This window comes from Apaloderma vittatum, unplaced genomic scaffold, assembly GCF_000703405.1.
Source record: "Apaloderma vittatum isolate BGI_N311 unplaced genomic scaffold, ASM70340v1 scaffold27169, whole genome shotgun sequence".
NCBI classification, from domain to species: Eukaryota; Metazoa; Chordata; class Aves; order Trogoniformes; family Trogonidae; genus Apaloderma; species Apaloderma vittatum.
In genome coordinates this window covers 4,999-19,379 of record NW_009736225.1, presented here as the reverse complement: position 1 = coordinate 19,379, position 14,381 = coordinate 4,999, and the positions used below count along the sequence as shown (strand labels likewise).

Here is a 14,381-nt window from a genome sequence, read left to right as displayed (position 1 = left end):
TGCACCAAATATAAATGTATATTTTATCATACAATGCCTTAGTTCTGAACTGAGCTAAAGGAATTCTCAGCCTACTGCACTGTTGTCTTTGATACGCTTCCAACCCAAAGGCCTTTCATCTCAAGAAAAAAAAAAAAAGAAAAAAAAAAGAAAAAACCCTAATCTGTCAGACTTGAATGTTTCTCTTCAGTGTGTTACACCTCTGGCAGCCAGATAGCCCTGTGTCTTAGGTATGTTGTATATAGTTCTTTTAATATTCATAGGGTATATTTTTGAATTTTAAAAAACACTTATTTGTTGAAATCAAAATCAAGACAAGCAGTCGAGAATAGCTGTATATGAAGTGGTAAGAATGGCTGTTTCCACCAAGAATTCTTAATGCTGGTGTGACTAGAACGGTGCCTATGCCAACTAAATAATTACAAAGACAATAAAAATGTAGATGCTATGCATTTCCAAAATAATTCTGCATCTGTTATAATAGCAGAAGTTTTTTTAATGCCACTTTAACACTAATGCACTGACAAATCCTAGATATTTTGTGAGGAGAGATGCATAAAGTACATGTTACGTTGGGCTTTTTTTTAAGTTTGTACGATTGAGCTACTGTTCAGTATTCTTTTGTTGCACTGTTGATGCAAAGTTACGTTTTGCATGTACAACTCATTGCTGGAACTACTTTTAAAAGCAAGATGGAGACTCTTGGTGCGCTCCGCTCTTCCCTACAATTCAGAAGAAAGTGGCTTCTGCCTTATATTTGTACACTGTGTCAGAGTTCTGATGCTGTTTCTTCTGACCCCGGTAACGATCTCTGCAGTGTTCCTGTTGCCTTTGCAGTTTGGGCGTTCAGCTGTCCGAACTGGGAGAGTGCAGTGTGCACAGTATTCACTCAGCTCTGTTGCTCTGTAAAATTAACTGTTGTGTATATTTTTTTATATCTCTGTATATACTAGCGTAGGTGGTGGTACCCTTTCATTTGTGTCCCAGATTGTATGCCCTCAATCAGGAAACCTGAGTGATAGTTAATGTGATAAAGGCTTCTTTTCAGATGCATGCCATGTATGAAACCCTACTGAAAATAAATGTTGGTCTTTCCATTTTCTTTCCAAATTATATTTAAATATCTGAAACTTGAGATGACACTAGATGCATGGTTTTATTCTGATAGAGCAGAACTGTAACGAATTAGTGTGTAGGCAAGCTGCAGACTAAGAGGATGTAATAAATCAGATTTCTAGTTGTTACTCAAAATGGTAGTTGTAGGGGCCATGCTGTGGGTATTTTTGTATTTTATTTAGACTTTCATTCAGAAACGTAATCAGGACTTCAGAAGAGACCATCGTCAGTTTTTCAGGTTGAGCAGTGAGCAAGCACTGAGGGATTTAACAGTTGATGCTATTGTGGTCCTCTGTTAAACAATTTCTCGTTACAAAGACTAAACGGGGCTTCCTGTCAGCTACCTTGTGACTTTCTGAAGTGCAACACCAGTTGTAGCCCAGATCTGTCCAGCAGTCACTGAAATAATCATTCAGTACTAGAGCAGGCACTGAATCATGAGCTTTGCTGCAAGAACAAAGGCAGGGCGCTTTCTATGGAAATCTCTTAGAAAGCAGAGGCATGGCAGAAACTGGCAGAGCTGTGCTTCTAGAATTTACTTTTAAAAACTGACTTAAAAGTAGTTAAGTTGGGCCTGTGCCCTGCCTTGCTGCTCCAGGACAGTTAAGCAGAAAATACACATCTGCACTTTACCTGTTGATTAAGTATGGTTTCCTCTTGTTTCGCTAATTATAGATTAATTGGCCAAACCGTTTACCTGGGACAAGAAGTTTCAGACTGCAGGATGCTGCTAGTTAGTAGAGGACTATATGTAATATTTAGCATATAGTGAGCTGAGATACATGGCTTCAGATATTTGCTGAATAATTTCTATACCTTGCCCTAATTAGGACAGCACGTGCAGAACTTGAGTCAAAGGGATTTCTCCTCATTTGCAGGACTAAATAACAAAGTTTAGTTAGCCTTTGTAAGTTTTTGTCTAAAGTTGTTCTTCACGGAGTATCTCTGGTATAATACAGATAGATTTCTGTTGTCAGTTAGACATTGCAAAGTAGGGTTATATAATATCTGATACTGCCAAGGTTATAAAGTATCCAACTGAAGACATCATGGCTTAAAAAAAAAACCAAAACAAACTACTGCCTTCTTATATAACTTAGGAGGAAAGGATGTAAATGAAGAACAAAGCTGTGGCATGTGTGGGGGTTTTTTTTACCTTAATGTTTTTTACCTTAATATTTTTCATGTGCTGATGAAGGCAGAACAGAACTGCTGCACAGGAAATACCTTTCCTTACTTTAAGATATATAGCTGAAAATTATTTTTACATGTCTATGAAACTTGTGTAACATTTGTATAGAAATCTGTAACTACAGGCACTTGCCCCTTTGCTGCCTGGACCTTACTGCATATGAAAATCGATTTTTATTAAGCTATTTACCTTCAATTTTGTCTATAGTAAGGATCAGACCTTTCACTTTATGCAGAAATACCTCTCACATCTTAGTCTTGTAAAAACTTGAATACTGGGTGCCAGCAGTTACAGATGGAAGGAGTTGATCAGGATTCTCACCTGCTAGTAAGTCTGAAGTGATCACTTCACTTTCCTTACCTAAGACAACTGGTTACCTTTCTATAAATCACAGCTTTGTTGTACTTCATTACGTGTCCCTGAAAATGTTTTGTACAATGTTTAAGCTACTAAATAATGGTTGGGTTTATTGTGCTTCTAACAACTGAGACTGTTTCAGCAGAGAAACGAGTGCTCCTTTGCCATGTTGCGAGGCAGGTGTACTGTGTTAAGCGAACTCTATACCCAGAAGCAGCAGGATTGTTTATGAAGCAAGCTCACTGCCTGTCTGCAGGTAATCAGTCCCACACAAGGGCATCTCTTGCCCGTCATTTTAGAAACATCCAATTTAGTTTTGTAAATCCCCTTTTTAGGTAGGGTGCTATTAAGAGCCTTCAGAGGCGAAGTATGCTTTGCTGTATGTGTATAAACAGATTTTAAAAAATCCCTACATCTATGGCACAGCCCAGGCTGAGAGAGGAGCTGCCAGTGTTTCTTTAATCCCTAACAAAGCTGTACACAGATGATCAGTGTATTATAAGCTTTTAAAGCAGTGTTCTCTGCAGCTCTGTGTGGCTGTGTCACAGTACAGGAGGAGGGTTTTGCTGACAAGGTGTCAGGACTTGGTGGAACAGAGAGCTTAATTACTGAAAACCCTCCTTCCTGTAGTGCTGAGTTTGTAGAACAAGCAGCTGCAAAAACCTGCCATTAGCCTTTCTTCACTATGGAGATTTAAGTGACAGAAGAGTGAAAGGGTTTTAATATTTTCTTTAAGACTTCAGCTGATTATTCTCCCATAACTAGGTCTGAGAAGATGCACAGGGACAGATGACTAAAAAAGGTGTCAGTCTCTTTTTATTGTTATATGTAGTTTGCACTCATTTTTTGTCTGTTCCTTTCCATAGTATGAGATGTGCATGACAACATCATATCCAGACTTCTGAATTAGTAATTGAAGAATTTTTCCACTGTCACAGAAGAGCTGTAAGTTAGGAAGATATTTATTTATGAAACCCTCATCTGGAGAGATTCCACCATTTTAAAATAGGAGTCATTTCTGTAGCCTGACACTCTGGGTAAGTCTCCCTCTTACAGAGAGAACAGCTTCAAAATTTTAAGATGAAGAAGCGCAGTCAGTACTTGGTACATGAGTAGGATAGATACTCAGTTGACAAGCTCCCTTCAAAATCTGAAAAATCTGGAGACGCAATTGCACAATTTCAGGGTGGTCTATTTTGAGATTATTACACTGAAAATAGGGCTGTGTCACCAAAATATATAAAGTGGCAGTTTTACTCAGACTAGGATTTACACTGCTACTCCTCTCATATTTTAAGCTCCAGAAGATTGAAGTGTTCTAAAACCTGATTGAACCTTCTCATCCACAAATGTTTAGATTCCAATATGCATTTCTATGTGCTGGGTACAAAGATGCTCATATTCAATATTTAGTCATCCAGGAAGAAGTAGTTTCCACTCTTCTTTTGTTCCACATCCTGGGGAAGAGAAAATAAAGCTCAATGTTACTGCAAGCAGTCATTAGCAGACTTGAAAAACACTGAGATAAAAGACACTTATCTAAACTTCTTTTTATGTACTACTCTTGCTAGTTGTTTTACATGCTGTTGTCCAGCACAGCAGAACAGTCAGGTTAATCTTCATTTTGTTCCTTGTTTTAAAACTTGGCTTTATAGTCAAGTCAGGGCTTCTTTACTGCAAAGGTGCTTCTCTCTTACCTTGATTGAATTTAGTTTGTTTATTCTTGGTCTGTAATTGTTGGGGTCTCTTCTAAAAGTGATTTCAAGTTGAGATAAAAACTTATTCATTCCAGCCAAAAGTGTCTGCGGGCTGTTAAGAGAGAAGAATATTCCAGCTAAGTTTTCAGAAGTTGGATGCTGTGCAGCTTACAGGCAGCTTTGATCTTCGCCCTGAGCTCATTCGGGGCTGGTAACGCAAAGGGGAGCTGTACATGAATCACTTTCAGTCAAATCATGTCTCACACAACAAGTCCTAACTACTCCTCTCATCTTTCAGCAGCGTCTCAGTGTGGCACTACACATCTTCAGACTGCTGCCACCTGTCTGTTCCTTTAGTTTCTATCTATGTGTGCTGGCACACTTATTTTCATTAAAAGCAAAAAAAGAATGGCACCATTAGCAAGATATAACGAAGACCATTAACATATGCTGAGAATCAGTTCTGCAATCACGATTTTTAAATTCAAACAAATGTGTCGATCGAGGGAATACTGGGCTAGCACTGCAGTGTAAACACAGGAAAGGTTCCCTACCTACACCTGGCTTGATAACTGCACTGTTCCAAAAACCTGGTTTCTAATACGGCTGCTCCTCAAACAGTCTCTGTAATTTACAGAACTCCCTTAAAGGAACCAAAGGAAACTTATCAAAAGGGACAGCTTTAAAAGAGTAAAACTCAGTACATGTTGCTGTCAAGCCTTGCACCTCATGAGGTTTGCGTAGAGGTACCCTCAGGTGGTTGCTTTCTTTTAGAACAGCTAAAAGTTATTGTCATAAGCATACTTAATTTACAGTTGATCCTTTTTTTTTTATTCTGCACCATCAATGCTACTTGTTTGTTGTTATGATTGTAATTTAATTGGTGTGCAGTTGCTTAAGGCTAGTTTAAGCCAGGAGCTGGTCTGGTTTTTGAGGGCTTGGTTGCATTCTCCAACTACATCCCAGCTCTGTGTCTTGGCAGCCTCTATGAGTGGGTCAATCCCATTTTCTTTGCTTTGCTTTAGAACTGTTGGATAACTTGAAATGCAGCTTAAATTGCCACAGGCAGGGATGCTTCACCTCCTTATTTCTGTTGGTGCTTCTGATAATTTGTTTCTATGTTGTTCTCTTATCTTGATCACTAATCTGAACAAGTCTCTTACCTGTTGGCAAGTGTGTTCTTGGAGGGAATACCATCAAAAACAATCACACGATCAGCAAGATAGGTAGCCATGATAAAGTCATGTTCAACCACAAATGCTGTTTTTTTAGCATGGAGAATGAAACTGAAATAGAAATAGAAAAGTGAGACAGCCAAACGCAAACTTACTGTAAGACTACTGAAAATTTCAGGTCTTTTTCCCAACCGTGTATACTTTACCGTTTAATGACTCTAGCAGCCATTAGACGCTGTTCAGAGTCCAAATATGCCGAAGGCTCATCAATTAGGTAGACATCCGCAGGTTTACCAAGACAAAGAGCTAACGCAACACGCTGCAGCTCACCCCCAGACAGCGTCTGAACCTGTTGGGGCGAGAGTAAGGGCAGTTAGTTCCATTACAGGTAGAGAACTGGAGAAGTTAGGATGCTGCCTCAGGCAATTAATACCTCCTGGTCAATGATGTTTTCTATCTGAAGAGGTTTCATTACATCCGTTACAAACTGGGGGTGTGTATAGGCATCTCTGATCTTCTCATGCAGTAGCTGACGGACACTTCCCTTGAGAAGAAAAATGTTGCCGCTCAGTTTTACGCACAACACCACAAGACAATGAGAAGAAATGGAACTAAGAGAGCTCTTTGTTCCAGGCATCAATAAATCCTGCCTGGGTACTAAGAACATGCTTTTTGTAAGAAGCACAATACTTAATAAATAAGGCTTCAACATACTGTAGATTTAGGACTGATCTTCTGTGGTTTGTAGCTGACATTTAGAACCGGGACCTCACCTATAAAGAGATATAATCTATAGTGAAAACAAGAGCCTTTCCAGTAGCTTCAGAATAGGTTTCAACTAAGGTATTAAGCACTACCTCCTTCATCGGGTGTAAGTCTTCCTGCAAGCATTCGAATAAACGTAGTTTTGCCAGTTCCTAAAATAAAATGCAAGTTACATATTACTTCAGATTTTTCAGTAACTTAAATCCCTAACAATTAATTCAGCGATACAAAAAAATAAAGAAAGAATACACTTTAAGATTAAACTATGTTGAGAATTCTTATTCACTTGAGTGAGTAGCAGTTGCTACTACTTGCTTTTTCAAACGGAAGAGACATCTATAGCTACAATAGTCTAGACTTCTGGCTCACCAGGACAATCATCATCCTGGCAGTCAAAGTTCTTAAAATGGGGAAAAAACAGCATCACTAACAGGTAATAACTTCAAGTTCCGGCTATTTAGAGAGCACGCTCATGTCTCTAGGACATCATCCCTTTGACCTGACTCAAGACCAGTAATTTAGAAGCCTGGCTCCCAGACTGCAGAAGGGCTTTAGGAGCACATTTAGGGCTGTAGAAGCAGTTTCCAACAAGAATTGCACTTACCATTTTCCCCTAACATCACCATAATTTCAGAATCAGTGAATTCTCCAGCTACTATGGATAGTTCAAATTCGCCCATCTTTTTTTTCATTCCAGGATATTTGTACATACACATCTTTTTAACCTCTTCTTCATTAGCTGTCTCAGCCACTTTAAATACCAGAGATGCATCTCGAAACCTTAGGTTTTCTGTTGGAACATAGCCATCTAAGAAAATGTTTATGCCTACGAAGAAAGTAAAAAAGATCATTAAGAAAACATCTACAACAAAACAACATGAATTTCAGTTCTTGGCTGTCAATTCCAGTCAGGTAAGGAGAACATTGGATTTTAAATGGCACGTTAAAAAGAGGCAACACAACCTCCTATTTGAATGTGTGTACATTATGCAAACTTAATGAAGAAAAAAAAAATCTTACTAAAATTACAGAAATGCTATAGAAGCTCTTCCTGAAAACCTAGCACTAGTAATATGTGTAAGGTTTAAAGAAACATCTGCTGCTGGGCCCATTCTTGCAAAAACCTTTACTACCGAGTCTTGGTGCTACAAAGGGGTCAAGTCATTTGAACTGGATGTACCTTTGTATTGTGCAAACTGTCTCCTGCCCTTTCTCTACTATTTACAGGGTCTTTTGTCTAACTCCACTGTTTACAAAACACCTGCAAGTATCAAACTTATGTCCATAGCAATTTAATTATTTCATAATTAGGACTTTTGGGTTGAGTTACAAATTGAGGATCATGGGAAACAGATATTCTGCACAAAACAGGACAGTAGTTTTTTAGTTACTGAACTATAACAGGAAGAAGACATGGTCACATAATAGACAATTAGCATGCTGGTACCTTTTTCTTTCACAGAATTTTTCTGCTAGGTTTAAAAAGAGAAATACGGCAAGAATTACCTTCTCTTACGCTGAAAGGCATAGTAACAACACCGTAAGCACTTGGCACACCATACAGGCAGCAGATGAAGTCAGAGAGATAATCTAACACACTTAGATCATGCTCTACAACAATAATGTACCTGAAAATTAGAGCCAGAGAGATGCTTTTATACTTGGGCTCAAAAACATTTATTTTTTCTTTCTTGCTCGAGTCTTGCTTAAACAAAAGCTATCAACATGATTTTCACTTAATACGGTTTCTTAGCTTTACACCTGATGTGGAGTTCAAGTCTCTAACAAGCATTTTTTTTTTTTTAAACTGTCCAAGCTGAAACTCCAGTGTAAACTGGCAGCTTCTTTATATAAGTGGAAGGATATTGATTGACTGGAGCAAAAAATAGTTAGCACATTTTAAGAAAAAAAAAAACTCTGTGAGAAGGGGGTGGAACAGCAATATTCACCAGGTGAAAAGCAACCACCTATATTTATACATCCTTATTACGAATTTTACCCCAATGCTGAAATGGTACAGAAACTGTTGGAAATAAGTTTCTAAAATGCAAAGGAACAAATATTGCTGACTTAGAACATGTTAAACATCTATTAGCACGCCATACTGAAAAGACAGCACTTGTAGGGAGATAGACTGGATACTTCTTCTCTCTGTAAACAATCACCTATTACTACAGTTTAACAAAACACTTAAAGTTTGTATTTACCTGTCAGGGTTTATTAGGGATCGAATGGTAATGGCAGCCTTCAAGCGCTGCTTGACATCTAGGTAGCTAGAAGGTTCATCAAACATGAAGCTAGCCCCAAAAGAAAGGACAAAGCCTTAGTTAATGCAAGCTTTCTTCATATTCAAGCCTACTACTAACATTTCTACCACTGAATACACAGGAAAAAAAATTAAAAAACATATTATTTATATTGATAGAGAGGAAAAATGAGAATTATGTACTAACACCTGCCTTGAACCTCTGAGGACTGTCACATGTGTTAATGGTCAAGTTAAGTATTCCTTTGCCAAAAGCTCTGATGAAGTTATCAGATGTTACAAGAAATCAGCAATCAGTTAGGATTCCCATGCACTCAGTTCTGATTCAGCTTAAATTTAACATGAACCAAGAAGTGCAAAAGGACATCTTCCAAAAGAGAAAAACAAAACAAACACGAAAACCCAAGCAAATCCTGCACCAAGGAGAAAAACCCACAGCCCAAACAAACAAAAAATAAAAAAAATCTAGACAAAAAAAAACCCACACAAAACCCAATTCCTATAACTCTTCTGATTTTGCTTTCTTGGTCCCAAGGAGCCAGGGAACAGCACAGACTAGACAGTAATTCCTGGTTGCAAGAGAGGAGAAGATGGACATGAGTCCCCAAACGTGATGAAGGATCAGTCCCTTTCCTACTCAGAGAGGCTAGGTGAGGTACTCTGTCAAACAGGTTTTGGGGGTTCATGGTAAGATGATGCAGTTGCCACGCTGAAATTTTACAGTAGCCTCTGAAATTAGCTATTTCCCATCAGAGGACTTGAAGTATAAGAACAGCAGGGATCATATACGGAGCAAGTATGGATCTCAGATGCTGAGTTGGTAAGAACATTCTTTTTATATAAAAAAAAAATCCTTTTGTTTAAATATTCCAAACAACATTGTTTCTAACAATAAATGTAAAATTAGAGGACCATATTCTGAAATCGATTATTTGAAGCAACGTGTAACAGAGGTAAATTAAACATACATATCAGCCTTCTGAATGCAAACAACTGCACAAGCAAATCTCTGAAGTTCTCCTCCTGAAAGGTCCTCAACATTTCTTTCTTTCAGATGGGTTAAGTCTGCAAATAAGTGGTTAATTTAGATATGTTATAACCAACACAACAATTTATATTTTTATTACCTACATAAACATGTATAATCACAGCAAACATCCTATGCAGAGGGGAAAACTGATGTAAGTGTTCAGTTTAGACAGAAGCATCATAAAGCTATTGGTAAGTCACAGCAAGCTACAGCTTCTCTGCAGCACTAGCCAATTAATTTGTATGGCTGCTTCTTTTTATGCAGAAGGATTTCATTTCTATTTGGTTTTACACCCTGTATTTGGTAAAAATTTCCAGCCCCCAAAAGAAACTATACCAGTTTTAAACGGGTTTCTTGTTAGACCTGACTGCAGAGTCCTGACTTGCAGGAAAATCAAGTCCCTCAAACGTTAACAGCAAATGGGCGAAGCCACGGTTTTCTCATTAGAACAATCATTTCAAGAATACACTGTTTCACTAATAAGCTAAGTGGGACCCAAACACCATGTTCTTGGTGGTACAGTGCTGCCCCACGTTTACTACTAAGATCTGCCAGAAAGAACCCTGTTGTTAATCTGGCAACCTGTCAAGTAAAAGCTAAATTTAATAGCAACTGAATTCAAAAGACCTAAAATGACCAGTGCTGAACTGAGCATGTGTTCTTCTTAACTGCATTATTCTCAGAAGTCAGTATTACTTCCAATATAATTAGCTATATAAAGCTTTTTTTTTTTTTTTTAAGAAAGAATTAAAAAGAAGAGGTTATTCTGGTACTTGGGTAGTATTTTCTATAAGCGATGGTTCTCACAAAGAGAGGATGTTAAGATTTTGCAAGAGATTTTGCTTGTAAGCAAGCCAGAGCAGCAAACGGTAACTGGAACTTTTCCAGATTTAAAAAGCATTTTCTACCACGAACTAGAGACTGCATTAGAATCTGTTAACTATCATGTATCAATTAGTTTGCTGTTGCCATGAAATATTATTTGCATTAGTTCAGATACGCTCATAGCAAGCCCAAGGCTTTAAACAAAAGCATTTTTACTTTTTTCTCCCTTTTTTTTTTAATTGGTGTAATTTAAACCTATCGTCACTTTATTTTTTCAGTAAATGTGATTTTCTCAAATGTTTGGACATTCCACTTCAAAAAATTGCTTACCAAGCTGCTGACATACAACAGTTTGTGTCTTGGTTTCATCTTTCCTATCCAGAATTGATCCCACTGTTCCCTGCAAGACAAATCATAAAAAACCCCACAACATTACTTCAACAATATAAATTTCAGACAGTGGTGGATCTCTGACATTGAATTATGCTGCTAAACAAAATCCTTAAACACAAGACAAGCGTATTATAGGAGAGGTCCCAGCTTTCTGTTACCTCACGTAATTTCTCACCTTTGCAGCTTTAGGGATCTGGTCCACATACTGAGGTTTAATGATAGCTTTCAGGTCATCTTCCAGGATCTTGGTAAAATAATTTTGTAATTCAGATCCTCGGAAATAAGTCAAAATTTCTTGCCAGTCAGGTGGATCCTGTAACAAAATTAAAGCTTGTGTTTACTTATGCCATTCTAAAAACATCATAAGAAATATCCAATTTTGCAATTCCAATCAATATAGCAAATAGAATATGCTTGCAAGATTAACCAAAAAGGGCTGGCTAAAAGTTAAGTTACCAAACTTATGTTGCTTCTGCAAAGTTTTCATTTATTTAAAAAACTGTAAAATAGCAAGATGGAGGATGGAAGTTCAGATATTATTTTTCAGGAGCAATGTCACCAGCCCCTTCAAGAATAAACCATTTTAAGCTTGTGCTAGAATATTCAAAACTGTCCTTAGGCAGTTCAAAAGCTACAAGTGAAACTATTTCAAGGGGAAAATGATAATATGGATTAATGTAACTTTACTTATTAGCTATCTGATCCGGCTAATTCAAGGGAAAAGGATTGGACTGAAAAAATCCACTTGCACAGAAGATGCCATAAAATTTGGTAATTTTCGCTGCGTCTACCAAATATTTCTAAGATAATGGAAGTAGAAGACAAAAGGAAAATCAACCAAAAAAACCTCAAAACAAAAAGGAACTGTTCAGAGCAATCACCCAGGAAAAGTAATTTTAATTCAATTTTAATTCAGAAAGACAAAAGTTGTGCTATTTCTGCAGTACTACCACCTGAAACAAGAAGTCCACAAAATCATATAAACCAAATTTGAAAGAGAATAGGAAATGTAGCTGGGAAATTATGACTTCTTTGCAGTTCTGTGCAGCCATGACATTAATAATTTATTAAAATATTACTCTTTCAGGTAAAGAAACTGATGAAGAAAGTTTGATCACACTCGTCTTTTTTTCCTGCTCACCCCTTCTTGAAGGACAGAAATGAGCATCAGAATTCAATTGTCACCATGTGAGCTGAAGGTGAGAAGGTGAAAACCAAAATTCTGTCTGATAAGAAGAGTCACGGTAGTTGCTATTATGTCTTATATCTACTGATATTCAGTCTTTGGAGTAGTGCTAGGTAAACAACAACATATTTTACAGATTGTCTTCACAAGAACCAAAGATCAAAAAGCAAAAGAGATCACAAGGGTACATGCTAAGTGCTCACAGACACTAAAGCTGTTCAGATAAGAACAACATTGAACTTAAAAGAAACTCCAAAACTTGAGCTGCTTAGGTGAATCATGCATGGGAAAAAAGCTGGCATTTTTAAACACTGCTATAAAAAAACCCCCAAACCTTAAGTGGGACTTAAAAGACAGAAACCCACTTCTGATATTTACCTTCAGGGAGTTACAATTTTAATTAGTATCCTTATCTTTCTTCAGAGATATACAGACCTTGAAAAAAAAAGCTTTGTTAACAACATCTTGCTATTGTTTCTATGTGCAGGGGTTCACTGGCTGTTTAAAAGGGAAAGTGACAACGTCCTCGCAAATTCTACAGGGTTCAACAAATAGAAAAATTCCGTGAAAAAAATATAACCACAGCTATGTATAATGCCAACCCTACTTAATTGCTGATACATACATCATATTTTCCAAGATTTGGTTTCTGTTTTCCTGCTAAAATTTTCAAGGCAGTTGATTTTCCAATACCATTGGTTCCAACCAATCCCAGTACTTCACCTGGACGAGGAATAGGCAACCTGTACCAACATCGATAACTCTGGATTAGATTAATGCCAAGAGACACCAAGATTTGATGGTAAAGGAAATGTTACAACCTGTTTTCAGATGTTCTGATTATTTTAACCTACTTTGTTAACTTGCCAATACATAATTCAAATGAAATCAGTAATCCTTAAAACCAGAAGATAACAAGAAAGATTTAAGAGCAGTCTGTTCTTTAAACAGGAGCTCTGTAAAATGAGCACTAAAATTTTATTTCACTGTAATACTTTTTAGTAAGAAAAAAAGCAGTTAACATCCAAAAAAAATAAGCTACTGAGGTAACAACCAAGAACACCTCGATGGGCACTATGTTTACACTTATCAAAAGCTTTTTTTTTTCCCCCTTTTGACATTGATTTGAAAAATAAAATACCTGTGAAGTTTGAAGGCATTGGCACAGTATCTATGTGTTGTTTCTTTCTCCAGGTTGCTGGGTAAGTTAACAATTGACAAGGCTCCAAAAGGACATTTCTGTAATTGAAATGAATTTAGAGATTAGTGCACACAATTTATTAACAAAACACTATGTTCTACTGCTAGGTGTCTACAGCCACAAACAAACAAAACCAAAGCCACAAACAAACAGTTACATCCTGCAACCCAACCAGTTCAGTAAACTGACACAGTACTTCACTTTCTATAAACAACAGTTAACAAGGTCTGACTATTCAAGGAAATAGAATTGCTTTTTGAAGTTACAGTATGCATTACTAAATCTAATGGCATAGTAAGGAAATATTACCACTTCCAATAAAGCAGCCTTTTACCTTAATGCAAATACCACAACCAATACAAAGAGTTTCTGAGATCCATGCTATTTTGCTCTGTGACGTGACTTCTATGCAGAGTTTTCCTGGTGAAAAAGAGGAAGATTAACTCAAGGAAGTTTCTGATGAATCCGAATTCTTGCCACTAATATGAAATTCCACAGAGGAACATATAACTCATTAACATTCACTGAAGCTTCAGATCATCTGAAGACCTGAAAAGTGGTCTATCAATTGTTCATGCTTTCAGTGATACTTCTAAGGGCTTTGTGAAACAAAGTATCAATGACAAACAAAACGTTAGCAATTAAAAAAAAAAAGGTAGTTCCTTCTGGGAGAACATTATTTGAAACTTCTCCCAACTGCTTAAGTAATTTGTAAAATCACATCTCTTACCCATGCGAACCACAGGACAACTCTTCTTGCATTCTTGACGGCATTTCTTTGGCTTACACTTGTCATGGTTGACAATAGCAATTCTTGTTAATTTGTCTGCCATAATGCACAATTTAGGGTTAAACACCGGTTATCCAATTATGAGTAGTGGAAGTCTTCCAGATCTTAAGCGGGGAAAAAAGAAATGCAAGAGAACATAATTACAGAGAAGAATATACATACCTGAAGTTACTATTAGCAAAGCTCAGAGATGAAAAACGCAAAATGATTAGATTTCTTTTTTTAAGCAAGGTGGCAAACACGGCAAAGTCTCAGATACAAGTAGTAAGGGTACTGGTGTGTACAATCTGTGTGTGCATTGATCTTCAGTATCAGCTTTCCATGCCATTACAATTTCTCTATTGCAAAATAAAACTCTGATTATCTCTGAGAACATATTTGTTTACAA

General features: G+C 37.2%; 1 protein-coding gene across 1 annotated transcript; it reads right to left on the bottom strand.

Annotated features, from left to right (window-relative positions):
- Window positions 1–3,611: 3,611 nt before the first annotated feature.
- Window positions 3,612–14,098, bottom strand: ABCE1 (ATP-binding cassette, sub-family E (OABP), member 1). The gene is made up of 17 exons (XM_009876895.1): window positions 13,934–14,098; window positions 13,538–13,623; window positions 13,144–13,241; window positions 12,628–12,745; window positions 10,992–11,129; window positions 10,754–10,823; window positions 9,537–9,633; window positions 8,510–8,599; window positions 7,809–7,930; window positions 6,907–7,128; window positions 6,395–6,454; window positions 6,252–6,310; window positions 5,971–6,081; window positions 5,744–5,886; window positions 5,526–5,648; window positions 4,363–4,474; window positions 3,612–4,122 (listed from the first exon to the last, which is right to left on the bottom strand). Exons 1-17 carry the CDS (start codon window positions 14,034–14,036, stop codon window positions 4,075–4,077), a joined length of 1,800 nt encoding a protein of 599 aa, XP_009875197.1. The 5' UTR covers window positions 14,037–14,098; the 3' UTR covers window positions 3,612–4,074.
- Between the last annotated feature and the right edge of the window lie 283 nt (window positions 14,099–14,381).